A 19,776-nucleotide genomic window follows, 5' to 3' on the forward strand; every position below is an offset into this window, starting at 1 on the left:
GGTCAGATGGTTTCACAGGTCGGCGCAACATCGAGGGCCGAAGGGCCTATACTGCGCTGTAATGTTCTAACAAAACAAAAAAATGCAAGACGTTGCTTGACTGGGAAACAATGTACGTCAGTGAACACAGTGGGTTGTGGGTGAACGGAACTTGGTGCAAAGGAGATAGGCGGCACGGTTTAGGGTGGTGTCACGTTTATGGAAGGTAGAATGTGGGAGGCCAACCAGGCCAGGAATAATTAAGTCTAGAGATAAAAAAAAAGGATGAATGAGAGTTTCAGCAGCAGATGAGCTGAGGCAGAGGAGGAGTCAGGTGATGTTACAGAGGTAGAAATAGGCAGTCTTCGTGAGGATGTAGAAATGTGGTTGGAAGCACATCTTGGGGTCAAATATGATGCCAAGGTTGAGAACCATCTTGTTGAGACTCGGACAGTTGCCAGAGAGAGAGATCGTGTCAGTATCTAGGGAACCGAGTTAGTGGCAGGGATCGAAGTTAATAGCTTCAGTCTTCCCAATATTTGATTGGAGAAATTTTCTGCTTATCCAGTACTGGATGTTGAATAAGCTTTTTGACCGTTTAGAGACAGTGAAAGAATTGAGAGAAATGCTGGTGAGACGGAACTAGGTGTCATCAACATACATGTGAAAAATAACACTGTGCTTTTGGATGATGCAGCCGAGGGGCAGGCTATAGTTGAAAAACAAGGAGGCAAGGAAGGATCCTTAGGGAAGATCAGATGTAATGATGTGGGAGCAGGAAAAGAAGCCATTGAAGGTGATTCTCTGGCTACGATTAGATAGATAAAAGTGGAACAAGGTGAGAGCAGCACCCCTCCCCCCCCCCCACCCACCACCAGGCTGGACGACGGTGGAGAGGGATTGGAGGAGAATGTCGTGGTCAAAGGCAGCTGCCAGGATTAAAGATGGTGCTGCTCAAATAATCACATAAAGCTAATGTCAACACATGGCAGCACACAATGGCCTGAGGGAGAGAGAGAGTGGGGGGCGGGGCAGGGAAGAGAGCGAGTGGGCGGGAGTGGGGGGGTGGGGGGGAGGAGAGCACACCCGCCACCACCAAGGTCTATGGCTGCTCTCTCCCTGCTTCCCCTCGCTCTCTCCCCCTGTTACGTGATGATCTCATATACACATGCACCAACCAGTCCTGGCAAAGCGGAATGCAGCGCATGCGCAGACAGCAGGAGCCCCTTTGCGCACGTACGCAGTCTGATGACATCAGTGGCCGGCTGTCAAGAATCACTCTATATTTCTATACTCAAAAACGCATCGCACCAGGAGATTATTAATTCTGAGGTCCTGCTTGCTGGTTTCTTTCCTTGCTCCCTAAAATCTGCCTGCAGAACTTCAGCCTCTTCCTTCCTATATTGCTGGTACTGATATGGACAACTGCTGGCTGTTAACTCTCCCCCGTCAGAGTGCTGTGCAGTCGCTCAGTGGCATCCTTGACCCTGGCCCCAGGAAGACAACATACTATCCTGGATTCACATCTACGCCTGTAGAAATACCTGTCTGTTTCCTATCACTCTATGGTGGGGAATGTAAAATTAAACACGAAATAATGCAATGTACAGCAGGTCCATCAGTATCTGGAAAATAATTTCATTATAAAAGAGGTACATCACAAGCACATGATACCAAACATCTTCTCTCCGCTTATATGCCGACAATATTGTTCTGTATTTCAACCACAGTCTGTTCAGTTTGCAGGTTCCAACGTGGGTCCTGTCCATTTACTGCAGTGCAGTTTTCACTGGATCACTCAACTTCCGCAACTTGTTACTCTTTGAGCGGGCGGGTGAACTTACCATGTCACCTTCTTTATTTGACACTCTCCAGTCCTTGTGCGTCATTCCAGCTCAGTGTACAACCAACAGGAATAATCAATGGGGCGGAACCTGCATTATGTACATTGTTTCAACAATTGTTCCTTTATTTTGGGAAGGCAGGAAAACATTGATCCTTTCAGTTTGATTCCACTGGTGCACAGTCCTAAAGAAATCTCTCCAACAGGATATACTCTCTGGGTCATCCCAAACACTGGATGTTGGTCCCTACTGAATGCTGAGATCCATGCCAGCTGAACAGAATCTGTCCTCATCCTGAACCCACGCTGTTTCACTTCACTGGGTACTGATATTGAGTGCAAACCCTGGGTAATGTCATCCCCAAACCCAGGGATATTGAATGTGATTACCAGTGTCCCACTGCAGCCCAGACTGAGCCCCACCCTGGACCCTTCCTGTCTGTACATTTCCCCATTGCCCCATTGGGGAACATTCAGTCCCGGATATCCTGCAGAAACAGCGCTGTGGGGCCGGGCGGCTGAGTCACGTGACCCTGTTGCTGGGCCTCTGATGTCACAATGGGAGATGACACTCGCTCAGCTCGAACTAGAAACAGTGAAACAGCCAATAGGATTTAAACCTGGAGTGCAGCCAATTAAAGGGGAAGGACAGAAAATTGGCCAAAAATGTTCATATAGAGACCAGTGATGTTTACAAATTGAAACGTTCACACTACCACACTCAGTTCAGGTCTGAATTTGCTCAGCGACTCCAAATGTCTCTTTCCAGCTGGACAGAACCGGTTCTCCCGCAGCCTTAAACAGAAAAAGATTAAACAGGAAATAAACAGACTGAACAACAGTGTAAATAACAGGGAGACTGGGATTAATATTTCAATAAAAATTACAGGCAAATATTACCATAAAAGTGACTGAATCCCATTTATATTTTATTCATTATATTAAAATATTAACACAAATGCTCACCAGATCTCCTTCAGACTCCTGCAGGTCACTGTGAGGTGGCAGAAAGTGGGGACAGATCGGTCTGTGAAAGAGTTTGATTCTAGGGATAGAACTGTCAGTGACCAGTTCATATTGACTACGGAGGCAAACTCCTCAGTACAAGAATCTGTGAAATGGGCAGTATCTAGCCTGGGCATCAGAGAGACAGAAACAACAGGGATCAGAGTAAATTCCCAGTGTTTATTGTTACTGTAAATTATTATTAGTATAAATGCTATAAACACAATACACCCAGTCTGATACTTACTCCTGCTCCTGTATTTTACAGTCTGGATTCCTCAGAGCCGCAGACAGTCGTTTCACCCATGAATCTCCCAGTTTATTTTTATCCAGGTAGAGTGCCTTCAGTGACTGGTTTGTACTGAGAGCGGAGGCGAGATCCTTGGCACAAGAAGCTGTGATAGCATTATTATTCAGCCTTGGGATCAGCAAGAGCAGGATATACAGGAAAAAAGAATAAATTACCAGTGTTTATCATCAGTATCAGTAATAGTGCTATTGATAATGTTCACTGTCAGATATCCAGTTATTATAAACACAATCTCACACAGTCTGGCACTTACCACAGTTTTTGTATTTTACAGTCTGGATTCCTCAGAGCCACAGACAGTAGTTTCATTCCTGAATCTCCCAGATTATTGGAGCTCAGTCTAAAGACAAACAGACAGAGAGCGAGAATCAAACCTTGGATATCTACAATTCTTTTTCTGTCCAATGTTACAGGAAACATTTGAGGAAATGAATGATAATTTTCCTGGACTGAGAATGAATCTCACTCCCCATATATTCACAGACTGTCGGTATTGTATTTATTAAATAAAGTTTTGTCTGTGCGAAACCTTTAAATGTTCCTCAGTCCAGCCATATTCCCTATGATTAGAATTACTCTCCTGGAGCTCACTGACCAGTCCCGTCATATTTTGAGAAGGTGGTCTCATTTCTGCTACTCCTTAATCCTGGATTTTATAGGAATGGGATAATTTTCCCCAAATTAAATGATAAAACAGTCATTTCCCAGTACTTTATATTCTGCACATTATATTAATCAAGAAAATATCTAAGGGTGTTATATTGTGAAATGGCATTAACTATTGCTGTAAACTCCATCCCCAGGATTCTATAAAACAAGGAGAGATAATTCTGTCCAATTACAAGTTTTAAATGTACCTGTTCTCTTACTTTATATAGGTGGGGATTTTCTCATTTTATTCCCCATTGAACTCACTCGACATTTATTTCACATGTAATTGGTCTGACAGTGTTTGGAAGTCCCCTCCCCGAGTCAGTCCTTTCACACAGGGGACAGATTATGGGAAGTTCCTGGGTTCACTTTTCCCCCGTTTACCCAGGAGTCTCCTGGTGTGTGAAATCCCACCCATGGCTGGTGTGTACCTATACTCTGGGGCGAATACCTCACAGCCCTTTAGATTCGAGCCTTTTTATTGGCAGGTTTAATCTCCCAAATCTCATTCTTTACTTAATGTTCAGGACTGTGAATAATTCTAAACATTTCCAACTGAAAGAACTTTCATTTCCAATATCCCCAATCCAGGAAACTTTCCTGCCGACAAGACACACACTGCAAGGAATTGGATTAAATATGTTAGTTATTTAAACTCCTGTTTCTAGTTTAAATGGTGTGGAAAATATTTTACATTAATTTTCTGTATTTTATATTTTGTGTTTACATTCCACTGTCCAGTTTATTAAATGTGATTTATTGTAATTAAATAATCAGATCCTTTCAGTGATCTCTATTTGTTGATCTGACAAAGCTACTGGTTCACAACGATCCATTTTAGATTCTCCAGTCCTGAGGCAATTAGTAAATGGTCCTCTTATTATTGATCATATATTTGTGCTGAATCTGCTTCTCTCTGAAATGTTTGTTTCATTTCATTACAGAGCAACAACACAATCAGTGACTGTTCTGCAATTCACCCAACAGTTAAATAAACAGTTACCTCAACACAAGACATTTGTGCAGTACAGGACCCAACCGTTGGAGTCCTTCACATTGAATGTAGCAGTTCTCTAGATCAAGGTGTTTTAATGTATTACAGAATCCAATGACATGAAACAGGATAGCACAATCAATCGGGATCAGTCGCAATCCACTAAATGCAAGTGTTTCCATAGATCCAATTGTGTCCTGAACCAGTGCTTTATTCTGAGACTCAAACAGGTAGTGCAATGTGTTCAGGAGGTTCCTTTTACCAGTTTCACTTCCTGTGTTTCCAATCTGTCCTTTAACCTTCTCCTTCACCCAGTCAATCACTCGGCAGGTTGTTTGATGAGGAAATGGTCCCAGAAACTCCTCCAGGGGTCGAGCTGCCTGCGGGGAGGAGAGACCAGCAACAAAACGCAGAAATATCTCAAATCTCCCATCCTTCATCCTGTGGGCGTCACTGAGGAGATTCCGGATGTCCCCACGACCTGCAGTCAGGAATTGTGCGAGTGCGGCCACAAACTCTTGGATGGTGAGGTGCGGGAATGTGTAAACCACACTCTGGACAGAATCATGTCTCTCCAAAAGTTCCATCAAGAATCCAGACAGGAACTGGGAAGGTTGCAGATTGTACTCGATCAAATCTCCATTTCTAAACACAATCTTCTTCCTGGAGACTCCTGTGAAGGCCATCTCACCGATCTTCAGTAACACATCACGGGGGTTTTCAATCTCTCGGCCATGGTTTTTCAGAATGTTGTAAATATAGTAGGAATATAGCTGGGTGATGGTCTTGGGAACTTGCTGCTGTTTCCTGTCTCTTTGTGTAAAGAAGGGACCCAGTGACAGACAGAGGATCCAGCAGTAGGAAGGGTTGTAGCACATGGTGTACAGGATCTCGTTCTCCTCCACGTGTTTGAAAACAGCTGCTGCCACCGTCTGATCTTCAAAAAACTTGTTGAAATATTCCTTCCGTTCATCACCAACAAATCCCAGGATTTCAGCCCAGACACTGATCTCAGCCTTTTCCAATAAATGTAATGCAGTGGGACGACTGGTCACTAACACTGAACATCCTGGGAGCAGCTTGTGTTGTATTAAACTGTACACAATGTCAGACACTTCACAGCAGCATTCGGGATCTGTGCACATGTACTGAGGTTCTGTATTTCTCCGATTGTCAGTAAAATCGATCGTGTCCTTGAATTCATCCAAACCATCAAATATAAACAGCAATCCCTCTGGATTCTTCCAGAGCTCTCCCAGAACATTCCCAAAGTAAGGATACTGATCCAGTATCAGATTCCTCAGGTTTATTCTACAGTTAATTGTATTCAAATCCCGGAATTTAAAACTGAAAACAAATTGAAAGTTTGGGTATATTTTCCCAGTGGCCCAGTCATAAACAATCTTTTGTACCATTGTAGTTTTTCCAATCCCCGGGACTCCACTCACTGCTGCTGAACTCCCAGATTTGGATTTTCTGTGGGAAAAACTGCTCTGGAATAATTGATCAGTTCGGATTTTTTCCAGTTCTATCCGGAGATGTTTCTCTCTCCACTCTTCATGGTCTCGGCCTCTTACCAGCAGTTCATGTTCTACAAGTGTCCGATCTCGAACAGTAGAAATGACCGTTAGCTCAGCGTATCGATCAACCAGCTGGAAAATCTTAACCTTCTCCTTTATTAGGATAGTGTTCACTCTCAGTGTTTCAGTTTGTACCCGGAGTGTTTCCTTGTGTTTCTGTTGAACATCTTCAATTAGAACAGACAGAAAGTGGTTTTCAGTGTTAGCTGTATTGATATAAAAACAACTTCTGAAAAACATTTTATTAGTCAATAAAGTTGCAAGATTTAATTCACAGCTTCAATAGAGGTGTGTGTATAAATTAAAACTCAGTTAATGAAAACTTCACCTGAAAGTGAAGAATGGTGAAAAGAAGTTTTAAATCCTGATTTGATTCTAACATTTACTGAACAGGGAGATGCCTACACAGGTGATATTTTCCCTCTGATGGTTAACATGATCTGTCCTGCCCTGTACGATTAGAAATCTCATTACAAATCCCCACGTGATCCTGGTTATACAACAGTAGAGATTCCACTGGATTAATTTTTAAAACCATCAGCGGTGCTTACCTTCTCCAGAAATGGGAAATTTGACATCGGACACAAGTGGGTTATACTGTGAATTGTCAGTAATCCCACTGTTATTGTATCAGACAATGAGCAGTTTATCTGGCTGGACATTGGCTCCCAGTTCGGCAACGTATCAATTTAAAAATTCTCATTATTTTCAAATCCCTCCATGGCCTGGACCCTCACTATCTCTGTAACCACCTCCAGCCTGACAAAACTCTGAGGTCTCTGTGTTTCACCAAGGGTAGAGTAACACAGTTATGTCACTGGACTAGTAAGCCAGAGGCCTGGACCACTGACCCAGAGATATATACAACCATGGCAGCTGGGGAATGTAAATTCTGTTCAGTAAATAAATCTGGAATAAAGCTAGTATCAAGAATTTTGTGCAGGAAATCTACCAGATTGTCATGAAAACCCACCTGGTTCACTAATGTCGTTTTGGGAAAGAAATTCACCCTCCTTATCCAGGCTGGTTCTAGGTGACTACAGACACACAACAATGTGGCTGACTGTGAACTGCTGGCTGAAATGGCCTGGCAAGTTACTCAGTTCTATCAAATTGGTAAAAAAAAGTGTAAGCAGTATAAAACCAGACAAACCACCTGGTGTTGACGGAGGCTCCTGACACCACATGCATAACCAGCCCAGTCAACCCTGTAAACTCCTCTTCACCAACATCTTGTGCCAAAATTCAGAGAGCTGTCTCACAGACTTGTCAGGCATCAGCCTAAGATATTCATAATCACAGAATCATTTGTAGCTTCACCAGGTTGACACCTCATTTTGAGTTATGTCTGGTGCTGTTCCTGGCATGCCCTCCTGCACTCTTCATTGAACCTGGTTTTGTCTCCTGGCTTGATGGTAATGGTAGAGTGGTGAATATGCCGGGTCTTGAGGTTACAGATTGTGATTGAGTACAATTCTGCTGCTGCTGATGGCCCACAGCACCCCATGGATGCCCAGTTTTGCATTGCTAGATCTGTTTGAAAACTACCCCATTTAGCACAGTGGTAGTGCCACACAACACGATGGAGGGTATCCTCAATGTGAAGGCAGAACTTTATCTCCCAAGGACTGTGCAGAGGTCACTCCTACCAATACTGTCATGGACAGGTGCATCTGTGGCAGGCAGATTGGTGAGGACAAGGTCAAGTATGTTTTTCCCGCTTGTTGGTTCCCTCACCACCTGCTGCATACCCAGTCTAGCAGCTATGTCCTTTAGGACTCGGCCAGTTCGGTCAGTAGTGGTGTAACCGAGCCACTCTTGGTGATGGACATTGAAGTCCCGCATCCAGAGTACATTCTGTGCCCTTGCCATCCTCAGTGTTTCCTCCAAGTGGTGTTCAACATGGGGGGTACTGAGTCATCAGCTGAGGGAGGGCGGTCGGTGGTAATCAGCAGGAGGTTTCCCTACCCGAGTTTGACCTGATACCATGAAACTTCATCAGGTCCGCAGTCGATGTTGAGGACTCCCAAGGAAATTCCATTCCGACTGTATTCCACTGTGCCAACACCTCTGCTGGATCTGTCCTGCCAGTAGGACAGGACATACCCTGGGATGGTGATGGCAGTATCTGGAACAGTGTCTGTCAGGTATGATTCCGTGAGTTTGACTATGTCAGGTAATTGCTTGACTAGTCTGTGGGAAAGCTCTCCCAATTTTGGCACAAGTCCCCAGATGTTATTAAGGAGGACTTTGCAGGGTCGACAGGGCTGGGTTTGCTGTTGTAATTTCCGATGCCTAGGTCAATGCCGGGTGGTCTGTCTGGTTTCATTCTGTTTTATTGACTTTGTAGCGGTTAGGTACAACTGAGTGGCTTGCTAGGCGATTTCAGAGGGCATGTAAGAGTTAACCACATTGTTGTGGGTCTGGAGTCACATGTAGGCCAGACCAGGCAAGGACAGCAGATTTCCTTCCCTAAAGGACATTAGTGAACCAGATGGGTTTTTACAACAATCGACAATGATTTCATGGCCATCATTAGACTAGCTTTTAATTCACATTTCACCTTCTGCTGTGATGGGATTCGAACCCATGTCCCCAGAAAAATACCTTGAGTCTCTGGGTTACTAGTCCAGTGACAATGCCACTACACCACTGCCTGCCCGCAGACAAGAAATAAGACTCATCAAAGACAGATTCTTCAAACAAAGGAATGAACCTTCGATACGCGACCATGTTCCAGGAAAGGCTCACAAAAGCTTGTAACGTGTCCTGAAATCATCCCAAGCCAATATAAAAAAATGGGCGGACAAGAATGCAAAGACCCAAAATTTTCAACTAGGGGATGAAGTATTAGTATTATTACCTTTACAGGGTGAACTATTAAAAGCAGGTTCAGTATAAAGTTGTGAAAAGAGTGGGTACGGTAAATTACTTGATTGACACCCGTGATCACCCGGAAAAGAATTGGCTGTTTGATATCAATATGTTGATGCAATATTACCACAGGGAGGAGGATAAACCAGTACAGGTATGCTAGGTAATGGGGACTATTGAGAAGGAAAAGGATAGTGAGGATGAGGTAGAAGCAGGCCTAGACAATTTTCAGATTGAACCTCCTGCTGTCCAGTTAGCTAATACAGAATGGCAAGGAAAATTGGACAACATGCTTTTGTACTTACAGACAGAACAACGTGAAGACCTAACAAGACTTTTCACAGCGTTTAAGAGTCCATAGGAATAAGCCAGGATGTACAACCTTAGCCACACATGATGTGGATATAGTGGAATCCATTCCTATAAAACTTGTTATCTCTTGCCCCACCCCTACTTTATTTGCTTAAAACCTATTCCATTTCTTCCCTTTGCTAGTTCTGAGGAAAGGTCACTGACCTGAAACATTAATTCTGCTTCTCTCTCCACAGATGCTGCCAGACCTGCTGAGTATTTCCAGCATTTCTTGTTTTTATTTCAGATTTCCAGCATCTGCAGTATTTTGCTTTTATTTTAGCCTATAAAACACCATCCTTACCGCTTAAGTCCAGACCAACAGGCTCAAGTAAAAGTAGAAATCCATGCTGGAAAACAATGTAACTGAATGGAGTCAAAGCAGCTGGAGTTCACCAATAGTTATTAGTGTTTAAACCTGACAGGTCAACCCAACTTAGGGTTCTGTAGCTTAGGCTACAGAAAAGTCAATGCAGTTATGAAGGCAGACTCTTGCTCAATTTCTCGCTTGGAAGACTATTTACAGTGTGGGCAGTGCCATTTGTCTTAGAGGTAAATTTGGTTCGAGAGATAATGGCAAATTCCTTTGACACTCCAAGCTCAGAAAGAAGACGTTTTTGTTCCAATGGACGGGGTTTTCCAGTGTCAAGTATTACCACACAGATTACCGACTCAAAAAAAAAATTCAGAGACGAGTGAACCCAGTAGTGGCCAGTTCCTAACGATGCAGGTCATCTTGCTGAGGTGCTGGTCTTTAGGAATACTTGGAAACAACACATGAAAAAACTGGGAGACTATGTTTGGAAGGTTGCAATTGGCTGATGGAAACAACCTTTGCATAAAAAATGTTTAAAGCAAAATGCCAGAATATAAAGATAAAGTTTATTGTTACAGCCTTATCATTTGAAGATTGGACACATTTTGGGGAAAAAAACGATGTTATTGCCAATGCTTTGTCAGAAATTTAACCTTATTTCAGTTCCAGGAGCAACAATGCTACAAAGAAAAATTGTGTTAACTACCAGTAGAATGAATGATGGGTATGAATGCGAAAATGTGTTTATACTGTTTTTTCAATTTCTGTTTTACATTGTAATGGAATTTAGAATAGTGGGAATGGAGGTTAAGGCAGTTGTATGTTCCTCCTGCAGAATGTGGGAGGTAAGGGTCGCCAAGAGTGTCCCTGCTGACTGCATCTGCGGGAAGTGCACCAAACACCAGCTCCTCGAGAACCGCGTTAGGGAACTGGAGCTGGAGCTGGATGAACTTCGGATCATTCGGGAGGCGGAGGGGGTTATTGAGAGGAGTTATGGGGAGGTAGTCACACCTCAGGTAAAAGAAGTAGGTAGATGGGTTACCGTCAGGGGAAGGAGAGGGAACCAGCAGGCAGTGCAGGGATCCCCTGTGGCCGTTTCCCTCAACAACAGGTATACCGTTTTGGATACTGTTGCGGGGGACGACTTACCAGGGGTAAGCAATGGGGTACAGGTATCTGGCACAGAGTCTGTCCCTGTTGCTCAGAAGGGAAGGGGGAAGAGGAGCAGAGCATTAGTCATTGGGGACTCCATAGTTAGGGGAAAAGATAGGAGGTTCTGTGGGAACGAGAGACTCACAGTTGGTGTGTTGCCTCCCAGGTGCCAGGGTTCGTGATGTATTGGATCGTGTTTTTGGGATCCTTAAGGGGGAGGGGGAGCAGCCCCAAGTCATGGTCCACATAGGCACCAACGACATAGGTAGGAAGAGAGATGGGGATTTAAGGCAGAAATTCAGGGAGCTAGGGTGGAAGCTTAGAGCGAGAACAAACAGAGTTGTTATCTCTGGGTTGTTGCCCATGCCACGTGATAGCGAAGCGAGAAATAGGGGGAGAGAGGAGTTGAACACGTGGCTGCAGGGATGGTGTAGGAGGGAGGGTTTTGGTTTCCTGGATAATTGGGGCTCTTTCTGGGGTAGGTGGGACATCTACAAACAGGATGGTCTTCACCTGAACCAGAGGGGTACCAATATCCTGGGGGGGGAGATTTGCTAGTGCTCTTCGGGGTGGTTTAAACTAATTCAGCAGGGGAATGGGAACCTAAATTGTAGTTCCAGTGTACAGGATGTTGAGAGTAGTGAGGTCAGGGATAAGGTTACAAGGACGATAGAGGGCACTGGCAAGCAAGAACTTGGTTTAAAGTGTGTCTACTTCAACGCCAGGAGCATCCGGAATAAGGTGGGTGAGCTTGCAGCATGGGTTGGTACCTGTGATCTCAATGTAGTGGCCATTTCGGAGACATGGGTAGAGCAGGGGCAGGAATGGATGTTGCAGGTTCCGGGATTTAGATGTTTCAGTAAGAACAGAGAAGATGGCAAAAGAGGAGGGGGGGTGTGGCATTGTTAATCAAGGAGAGTATTACAGCGGCAGAAAGGACGTTTGAGGACTCGTCTACTGAGGTAGTATGGGCCGAGGTTAGAAACAGGAGAGGAGAGGTCACCCTGTTGGGAATCTTCTATAGACCTCCGAATAGTTCCAGAGATGTAGAGGAAAGGATAGTGAAGATGATTCTCGACAGGGGCGAGAGTAACAGCGTAGTTGTTATGGGGGACTTTAACTTTCCAAATATTGACTGGAAATACTATAGTTCGAGTACTTTAGATGGGTCAGTTTTTGTCCAGTGTGTGCAGGAGGGTTTTGTGACACAGTATGTAGACAGGCCAACCAGGGGCGATGCCACATTGGATTTGGTACTGGGTAATGAACCTGGCCAGGTGTTAGATTTAGATGTAGGTGAGCACTTTGGTGATAGTGATCACAATTCGGTTAGGTTTACCTTAGTGATGGGCAGGGACAGGTATATACCGCAGGGCAAGAATTATAGCTGTGGGAAAGGAAATTATGATGCGATTAGGCAAGATTTAGGATGCGTAGGATGGGGAAGGAAACTGCAGGGGATGGGCACAATCGAAATGTGGAGCTTATTCAAGGAGCAGCTACTGCGTGTCCTTGATAAGTATGTACCTGTCAGGCAGGGAGGAAGTTGTCGAGCGAGGGAGCCGTGGTTTACTAAAGAAGTTGAAGCGCTTGTCAAGAGAAAGAAGAAGGCTTATGTTAGGATGAGACGTGAAGGCTCAGTTAGGGCGCTTGAGAGTTACAAGCTAGCCAGGAAGGATCTAAAGGGAGAGCAAAGAAGAGCAAGGAGAGGACACGAGAAGTCATTGGCGGATAGGATCAAGCAAAACCCTAAGGCTTTCTATAGGTATATCAGGAATAAAAGAATGACTGGAGTTAGATTAGGGCCAATCAAGGATAGTCGTGGGAAGTTGTGTGTGGAATCAGAGGAGATAGGGGAAGCGTAAAATGAATATTTTTCGTCAGTATTTACAGTGGAGAAAGAAAATGTTGTCGAGGAGAATACTGAGATTCAGACTACTAGGCTAGATGGGATTGAGGTTCACAAGGAGGAGGTGTTAGCAATTTTGGAAAGTGTGAAAATAGATAAGTCCCCTGGGCCAGATGGGATTTATCCCTGGATTCTCTGGGAAGCCAGGGAGGAGATTGTAGAGCCTTTGTCCTTGATCTTTATGTCGTCATTGTCGACAGGAATAGTGCCGGAAGACTGGAGGATAGCAAATGTTGTCCCCTTGTTCAAGAAGGGGAGTAGAGACAGCCCTGGTAATTATAGACCTGTGAGCCTTACTTCGGTTGTGGGTAAAATGTTGGAAAAGGTTATAAGAGATAGGATTTATAATCATCTTGAAAAGAATAAGTTCATTAGCGATAGTCAGCACGGTTTTGTGAAGGGTAGGTCGTGCCTCACAAACCTTATTGAGTTTTTCGAGAAGGTGACCAAACAGGTGGATGAGGGTAAAGCAGTGGATGTGGTGTATATGGATTTCAGTAAGGCATTTGATAAGGTTCCCCACAGTAGTCTATTGCAGAAAATACGGAAGTATGGGGTCGAAGGTGATTTAGAGCTTTGGATCAGAAATTGGCTAGCTGAAAGAAGACAGAGGGTGGTGGTTGATGGCAAATGTTCATCCTGGAGTTTAGTTACTAGTGGTGTACCGCAAGGATCTGTTTTGGGGCCACTGCTGTTTGTCATTTTTATAAATGACCTGGAAGAGGGTGTAGAAGGGTGGATTAGTAAATTTGCGGATGACACGAAGGTCGGTGGAGCTGTGGATAGTGCCGAAGGATGTTGTAGGGTAAAGAGGGACATAGATAGGCTGCAGAGCTGGGCTGAGAGATGGCAAATGGAGTTTAATGCGGAAAAGTGTGAGGTGATTCACTTTGGAAGGAGTAACAGGAATGCAGAGTACTGGGCTAATGGGAAGATTCTTGGTAGTGTCGATGAACTGTGAGATCTTGGTGTCCAGGTACATAAATCCCTGAAAGTTGCTACCCAGGTTAATAGGGCTGTTAAGAAGGCATATGGTGTGTTAGCTTTTATTAGTAGGGGGATCGAGTTTCGGAGCCACGAGGTCATGCTGCAGCTGTACAAAACTCTGGTGAGGCCGCACCTGGAGTATTGCGCGCAGTTCTGGTCACCGCATTATAGGAAGGATGTGGAAGCTTTGGAAAGGGTGCAGAGGAGATTTACTAGGATGTTGCCTGGTATGGAGGGAAGGTCTTACGAGGAAAGGCTGAGGGACTTGAGGTTGTTTTCGTTGGAGAGAAGGAGGAGGAGAGGTGACTTAATAGAGACATATAAGATAATCAGAGGGTTAGATAGGGTGGATAGTGAGAGTCTTTTTCCTCGGATGGTGATGGCAAACACGAGGGGACATAGCTTTAAGTTGAGGGGTGATAGATATAGGACAGATGTCAGAGGTAGTTTCTTTACTCAGAGAGTAGTAGGGGCGTGGAACGCCCTGCCTGCAACAGTAGTCGACTCGCCAACTTTAAGGGCATTTAAGTGGTCATTGGATAGACATATGGATGAAAATGGAATAGTGTAGGTCAGATGGTTTCACAGGTCGGCGCAACATCGAGGGCCGAAGGGCCTGTACTGCGCTGTAATGTTCTAATTCTAATTCTAATTCATTCAGGAATGGTGTTTCATTTCGCCAAGGGCGGAGGTGTTACAAGTGCTTTGTTTTTCAAAAGAAAACTTGGAGTTTTGTGTTTTGAAAGACTAGGAGAAAAAAGGATTTCTCTCCGAGAACACTGAATGCTGAACTGGGTGGGCATAGATTGCAAGGCAACCTGTTTCTAAGCAACAGCAAGGGAAATGACAGGTCACCTGACTTACTGTTAAGAGTTCAGTTTCACTTTTGCTTTGTGAAAGACCCGTGCTGGGCAGGCAGGAGGCAGAACAAACAGGCAGGCAGTTGTTTTTTTCGTTCGTTTTTCGTTTTGCAAACCAGAGAAAGACCTCTCCCTGAACAGAAGACTTGTCTCTCTTAAGAAAGGGAATCCTACATCTGAGTTGTGGCTGTGTTCGACCTGGAGAGAGAAAAACAGCCCTGGAGAGGAAAAGAGCCAGAGAAAGAGGAGTTGCTGCTCTCTATGGAGAAAGGCTCCTTTGCTAAGTGGAAGCCCTGCATTGTTAAAGGTAGCAAATTGCTATTGTCTCCATTCTCTGGAAAATCTCTGCCTCAAGAGTGATTCCTGTTGTTTGTGTTTTGGGAGATCTTCAAATTTCAAGAAAGCTTCTATTGCTGGACTTTTACTTTAAAATGTAGGCAGAGCTGTTGCTGCATCCTTTGCTGCAGATGAATTACCTTGAACGCCTACCCATCACAGACTGTTCATCAAACCTGCCTGGAGAGACTTCGAGTGGCATCTGACTATTCGACTCTGGGATCCCTCTCCGATCTAGAAATATCCTACCAGCCCATGACCACCAACTATCTCATTATTGCTAAGAAATAGTTGAACACCAAAAGGTTTTTCCCCCAGTTAACCGATTTTTGAAAGCATGTATGTGTGCATGAGGGCTAGGAAGAATAAGAAGCTATAAAATCTTTTTCTATATACAGATTTAACCCATTACTGTTTAAGATTTAGTTTATTAGTAAATACTTAGTTTTGTTGTTGTTTAAAGAAACCTGGTTTGGTGTGTTTTATTCTGGAGGATAAATAAAGTGTTTAATTTGGCTAATTTTCAGTAGGAAGGAAACTTTACTAGTATGTTGTGACCCGTGAAGTAGTGGGACTGAATTAGCACTGCATTACTCCCACCTTGGTCATAACAATGTGAATAGGTATGAAGTTATCCACTTTCGTAGAAAAAACAGTACGACAGAGTATTTCTTAAATGGTGAGAGGTTGGGAAATGTTAATGTTGAAAAGGACCTGGTGTCCTTGTTCATGAGCATTAAAAGCGAGCGTGCAGGTGCAGCAAGCAATTAGGAAGATAAAAGGTATGTTGGCCTTCATTGTAAGAGGATGAGAATACAGGAGTAAAAATGTCTTGCTGCAATTGTATAGAGCCTTGGTGAGACCAACCCTGGAATATTGTGCACAGTTTTTGTATCCTCATTTAAGGAAGGATATACTTACCATAGAGGGAGTACAATGCAGATTCACCAGACTTGTCCCTGGGACACTGTCTTATGAGAAGAGATTGAGGAAACTGGGTTTGTATTCTCTATATTTTCAAAAAATAAGAGGTGATCTCATTGAAAAATACAAAATTCTTACAGGGTGTGACAGGGTGGATGTAGCTAGGATGTGTCTCCTGGCTTGTGAGTCTAGAACCGGGGGACCTAGTCTCAGAATAAGGGATAGGCCATTTAAGACTGAGATGAGGAGGAATTTCTTCACGCAGAGGGTAGGAAATCTTTGGAATTCTCTACTCCAGAGGGCTGTGAAAGTTCAATCATTGAGCATGTTCAAGACAGAAATTGATAGCTATCTGGATGCTAATAACATCAAGAGATATGGAGATAACGTAGGGTAGTGGCATTGAGGTAAATGATCGGCCATGATCTAAAGTGAATGGTGGAGCAGGCTCAATGGGCAGAATGACCTACTCCTGCTCCTTTGTTCCTATGCTCCTAATTAAAATTACAGGCGACTGGAAGCTAACAATTATTCAGCAGTTTTACACATACATTCATTGATTGTGGTTTTATAACAGTCCGGTCATGTTACTGATTAGAATTAGAAATTGAACTACTGCGCACTTCACTCAGTGTAATGTTAGAGCAGAAAACATTCGCAGTTCATCTGAACTGTTCTACCAATAATTATACTGCATTGCTTTGTTTTGGTCTTGAATTCCGACAATGCAGGCTTGGGAAATTAAAAATATGTTTCTGTTAGTCATTACATTGGGTTCAAAAACAACTCCAGAGTTAAAGGATTATTCTTTGTGTAGAATGAGATTCTCTCTTTCACTGTCATTAGGAAGTTGGCCAATAACTAACTTTCCAGTCACTCTGAACATTGTCTTTTCCTCACATTTCTCCACAGATTAATGTTCTATTGTGTGAACATTAACATATATTCTCAGATTGGATCAAACACATTCTGATGTCTTATTCTGTGCTGTGAAATGATAACGTTTTAATATTTCACATTTCTCCACCTCTTTCCCTACAGTTTAAAAGGAGACAAATCAGAGCCAGGGAACTACAGACCTATCATGCTGACATCCCTTTTTGGGAAGATGCTAATGGGATCAGAAGAAATGTCCTTTATGTTTAAAGAGAAATGAAGGGACCAATAGAAATTCATAACGGAGCTTCTGAGAAAATAGCTTCTGCCCAACAAATTTTGCAGAGTTTATTTTGAGGAAGTCATTGGGATGGTGGATGAGGGAAATCCTGTGCACATTGTTTACTTGGACTTTCAGAAAGTCTTTGATAAGGTTCCTCACACTAGGTTACTTCAGAAGATGGAATTTTGATGTATCAGTAGAAATTTGAAACTCTGGATTGGGAATTGTCTTCAATCCTGCAGCCAAAATGTTATAATTAACAGACGTGATTCAGCTTGAAGACAAGTTACAAGTGACTGGTCCTAGACCTGCTACTCTTCACAGTCTGTATTAATGACCTAGACAGTGGCGTTGGGAGGATGGGAAGTAGGTTTGCAGATGACACTCACATATGTGCAATGGTGAAAATAGTCGAGGAGGGCAATCAAATCCAAAAACTTTGTAGATGTGCCAGGAGAGTGAAGCAAACATGGGAAATGGCATTTAATTTAGTTAAATGTAGTGCCACACATATTGATCGGGCAATCAGAGAACACAGGAATCATTCGGAGGCATCAATAGGGCGGCACAGTGACGCAGTGGTTAGCACCGCAGCCTCACAGCTCCAGCGACCCGGGTTCAATTCTGGGTACTGCCTGTGTGGAGTTTGCAAGTTCTCCCTGTGTCTGCGTGGGTTTCCTCCGGGTGCTCCAGTTTCTTCCCACAAGCCAAAAGACTTGCAGGTTGATAGGTAAATTGGCCATTATAAATTGCCCCTAGTATAGGTAGGTGGTAGGGAAATATAGGGACAGGTGGGGATGTGGTAGGAATATGGGATTAGTGTAGGATTAGTATAAATGGGTGGATGATGGTCGGCACAGACTCGGTGGGCCGAAGGGCCCGTTTCAGTGCTGTATCTCTAAACTAAACTAAAAAAACTAAACTAAATAGTGAGAGAGTGAGAGAGAGAAAAAAGATCTTGATAAGATCACTGAAGATGAATGACCAATGTAAAGAAATCATTGCTAAAGCTACCAAAGTACTGGGTTATATTAATCGAACCACTCAGTATAAAAGACAAGGTACCACTTTGACACTGTACAGGTCACTGGTCAAACCACATCTGGATACTGTGCCTAGTCCTGGTTCCCCCACATGGTGGATGATATAGTGCCATTGGAAAAGGTACAGAGGAAATCTTCAGGAATGATTCCTATCTTAGGGAACCTGAGCTACTGAGACAAGGTCAAGGACCTTGGTCTATTTATTTTCGAGCAGCACAGGTTTTGTTTGCACTGGAGTGATGACTTGGGTTGCATTCGAGTGCTACAGTGAAAGCTTGGTAAGTGAGGAAGTTCGGTAAGGAGGGAGCGAGGAGCTCCTTTCATTTCCTACCTGTCCTCAGAGTGAGGGGAGCCAAGAGCTTCCAAAGAGCACAGCTGACTGGGAGAAGACTCGGAGCGCAGCGTTCCGGACCGGTAAGTACAAAAAAACTTACCTCTGGTAAAAAAAAACTGAAAGTGACGTCACAGGAAAGCTGTGACCTGATTGGCTGATAGGGAATTTTTTTACTGAATTTGGAAATAAAACATTGATAAAAATTGATTAAAACCCTAATTAACTAATTAATAAGTAGAGTAACTAAACCAGAGGGAGGAGATTACTGTATTTAGTTCGCATTTAATATTTATAGTAGGAATCTAGCACTAGGGACCAAATAGTTATTATAACAATTTAGTAAGGATTTAATCAGTATTTATTTATTTTAAATTAAGTTATTAATTGGTGCTAGAAATGTCAGTTAGAGGGGTGAAGTGCTTCACCTGTGAGATGTGGGAGGTCCGTGACACTTCCAGCGTTCCGGACGACTACATCTGCAGGAAGTGTACCCAGTTGCAGCTCCTCACAGACCGCATGGATCGGTTGGAGCGGCAACTGGATGCACTTAGGAGCCTGCAGGTGGCAGAGAGTGTCATAGACAGGAGTTTCAGAGAAGTGGTTACACCCAAGGTGCAGGCAGATAGATGGGTGACCGCTAGAAGGGGCAGGCAGTCAGTGCAGGAATCCCCTGTGGCTATCCCCCTCTCGAACAAGTATACCGTTTTGGATACTGTTGGGGGGATGGCCTATCAGGGGAAAACAGCAGCAGCCAGAGCAATGGCACCACAGCTGGCACTGTTGTTCAGCAGGGAAGGACAAAGTGCAGAAGAGCAATAGTTATAGGGGACACTATAGTCAGGGGCACAGATAGGCGCTTCTGTGAACGTGAAAGAGACTCCAGGATGGTATGTTGCCTCCCTGGTGCCAGGGTCAAGGATGTCTCTGAACGGACAGGGGGCATTCTGAAGGGGGAGGGTAAACAGCCAGAGGTTGTAGTACACATCGGTACCAATGACATAGGCAGGAAGAGTGACGAGGTCCTGCAGGGGGATTTAGGGAGTTAGGTAGAAAGTTAAAAGACAGGACCTCGAGGGTTGCAATCTCGGGATTACATATACTTTTATTTTATTTAGAGATACAGCACTGAAACAGGCCCTTCGGCCCACCGAGTCTGTGCTGACCAACAA

At 43.9% G+C, this 19,776-nt stretch overlaps 1 protein-coding gene across 2 annotated transcripts in view; it reads right to left on the reverse strand.

The window, feature by feature from the left end:
• Window positions 1–1,609: 1,609 nt before the first annotated feature.
• Window positions 1,610–19,776, reverse strand: part of LOC137385114 (NACHT, LRR and PYD domains-containing protein 3-like) — a 76,040-nt gene continuing 57,873 nt past the window's right edge. The window contains exons 6-10 of one of the 2 annotated variants that reach the window (XM_068059904.1): window positions 4,792–6,568; window positions 3,391–3,477; window positions 3,075–3,245; window positions 2,789–2,956; window positions 1,610–2,617 (exon numbers count right to left, since the gene is read on the reverse strand). In XM_068059904.1, the coding sequence (XP_067916005.1) occupies window positions 2,530–2,617; window positions 2,789–2,956; window positions 3,075–3,245; window positions 3,391–3,477; window positions 4,792–6,568 (2,291 nt within the window). In that variant the 3' untranslated portion in view covers window positions 1,610–2,529. The remainder of the gene's footprint in view (window positions 2,618–2,788; window positions 2,957–3,074; window positions 3,246–3,390; window positions 3,478–4,791; window positions 6,569–19,776) is intronic. The other variant, XM_068059905.1, reaches the window with a different exon arrangement.

The sequence above is a fragment of the Heterodontus francisci genome, chromosome 28, assembly GCF_036365525.1.
Source record: "Heterodontus francisci isolate sHetFra1 chromosome 28, sHetFra1.hap1, whole genome shotgun sequence".
NCBI classification, from domain to species: domain Eukaryota; kingdom Metazoa; phylum Chordata; class Chondrichthyes; order Heterodontiformes; family Heterodontidae; genus Heterodontus; species Heterodontus francisci.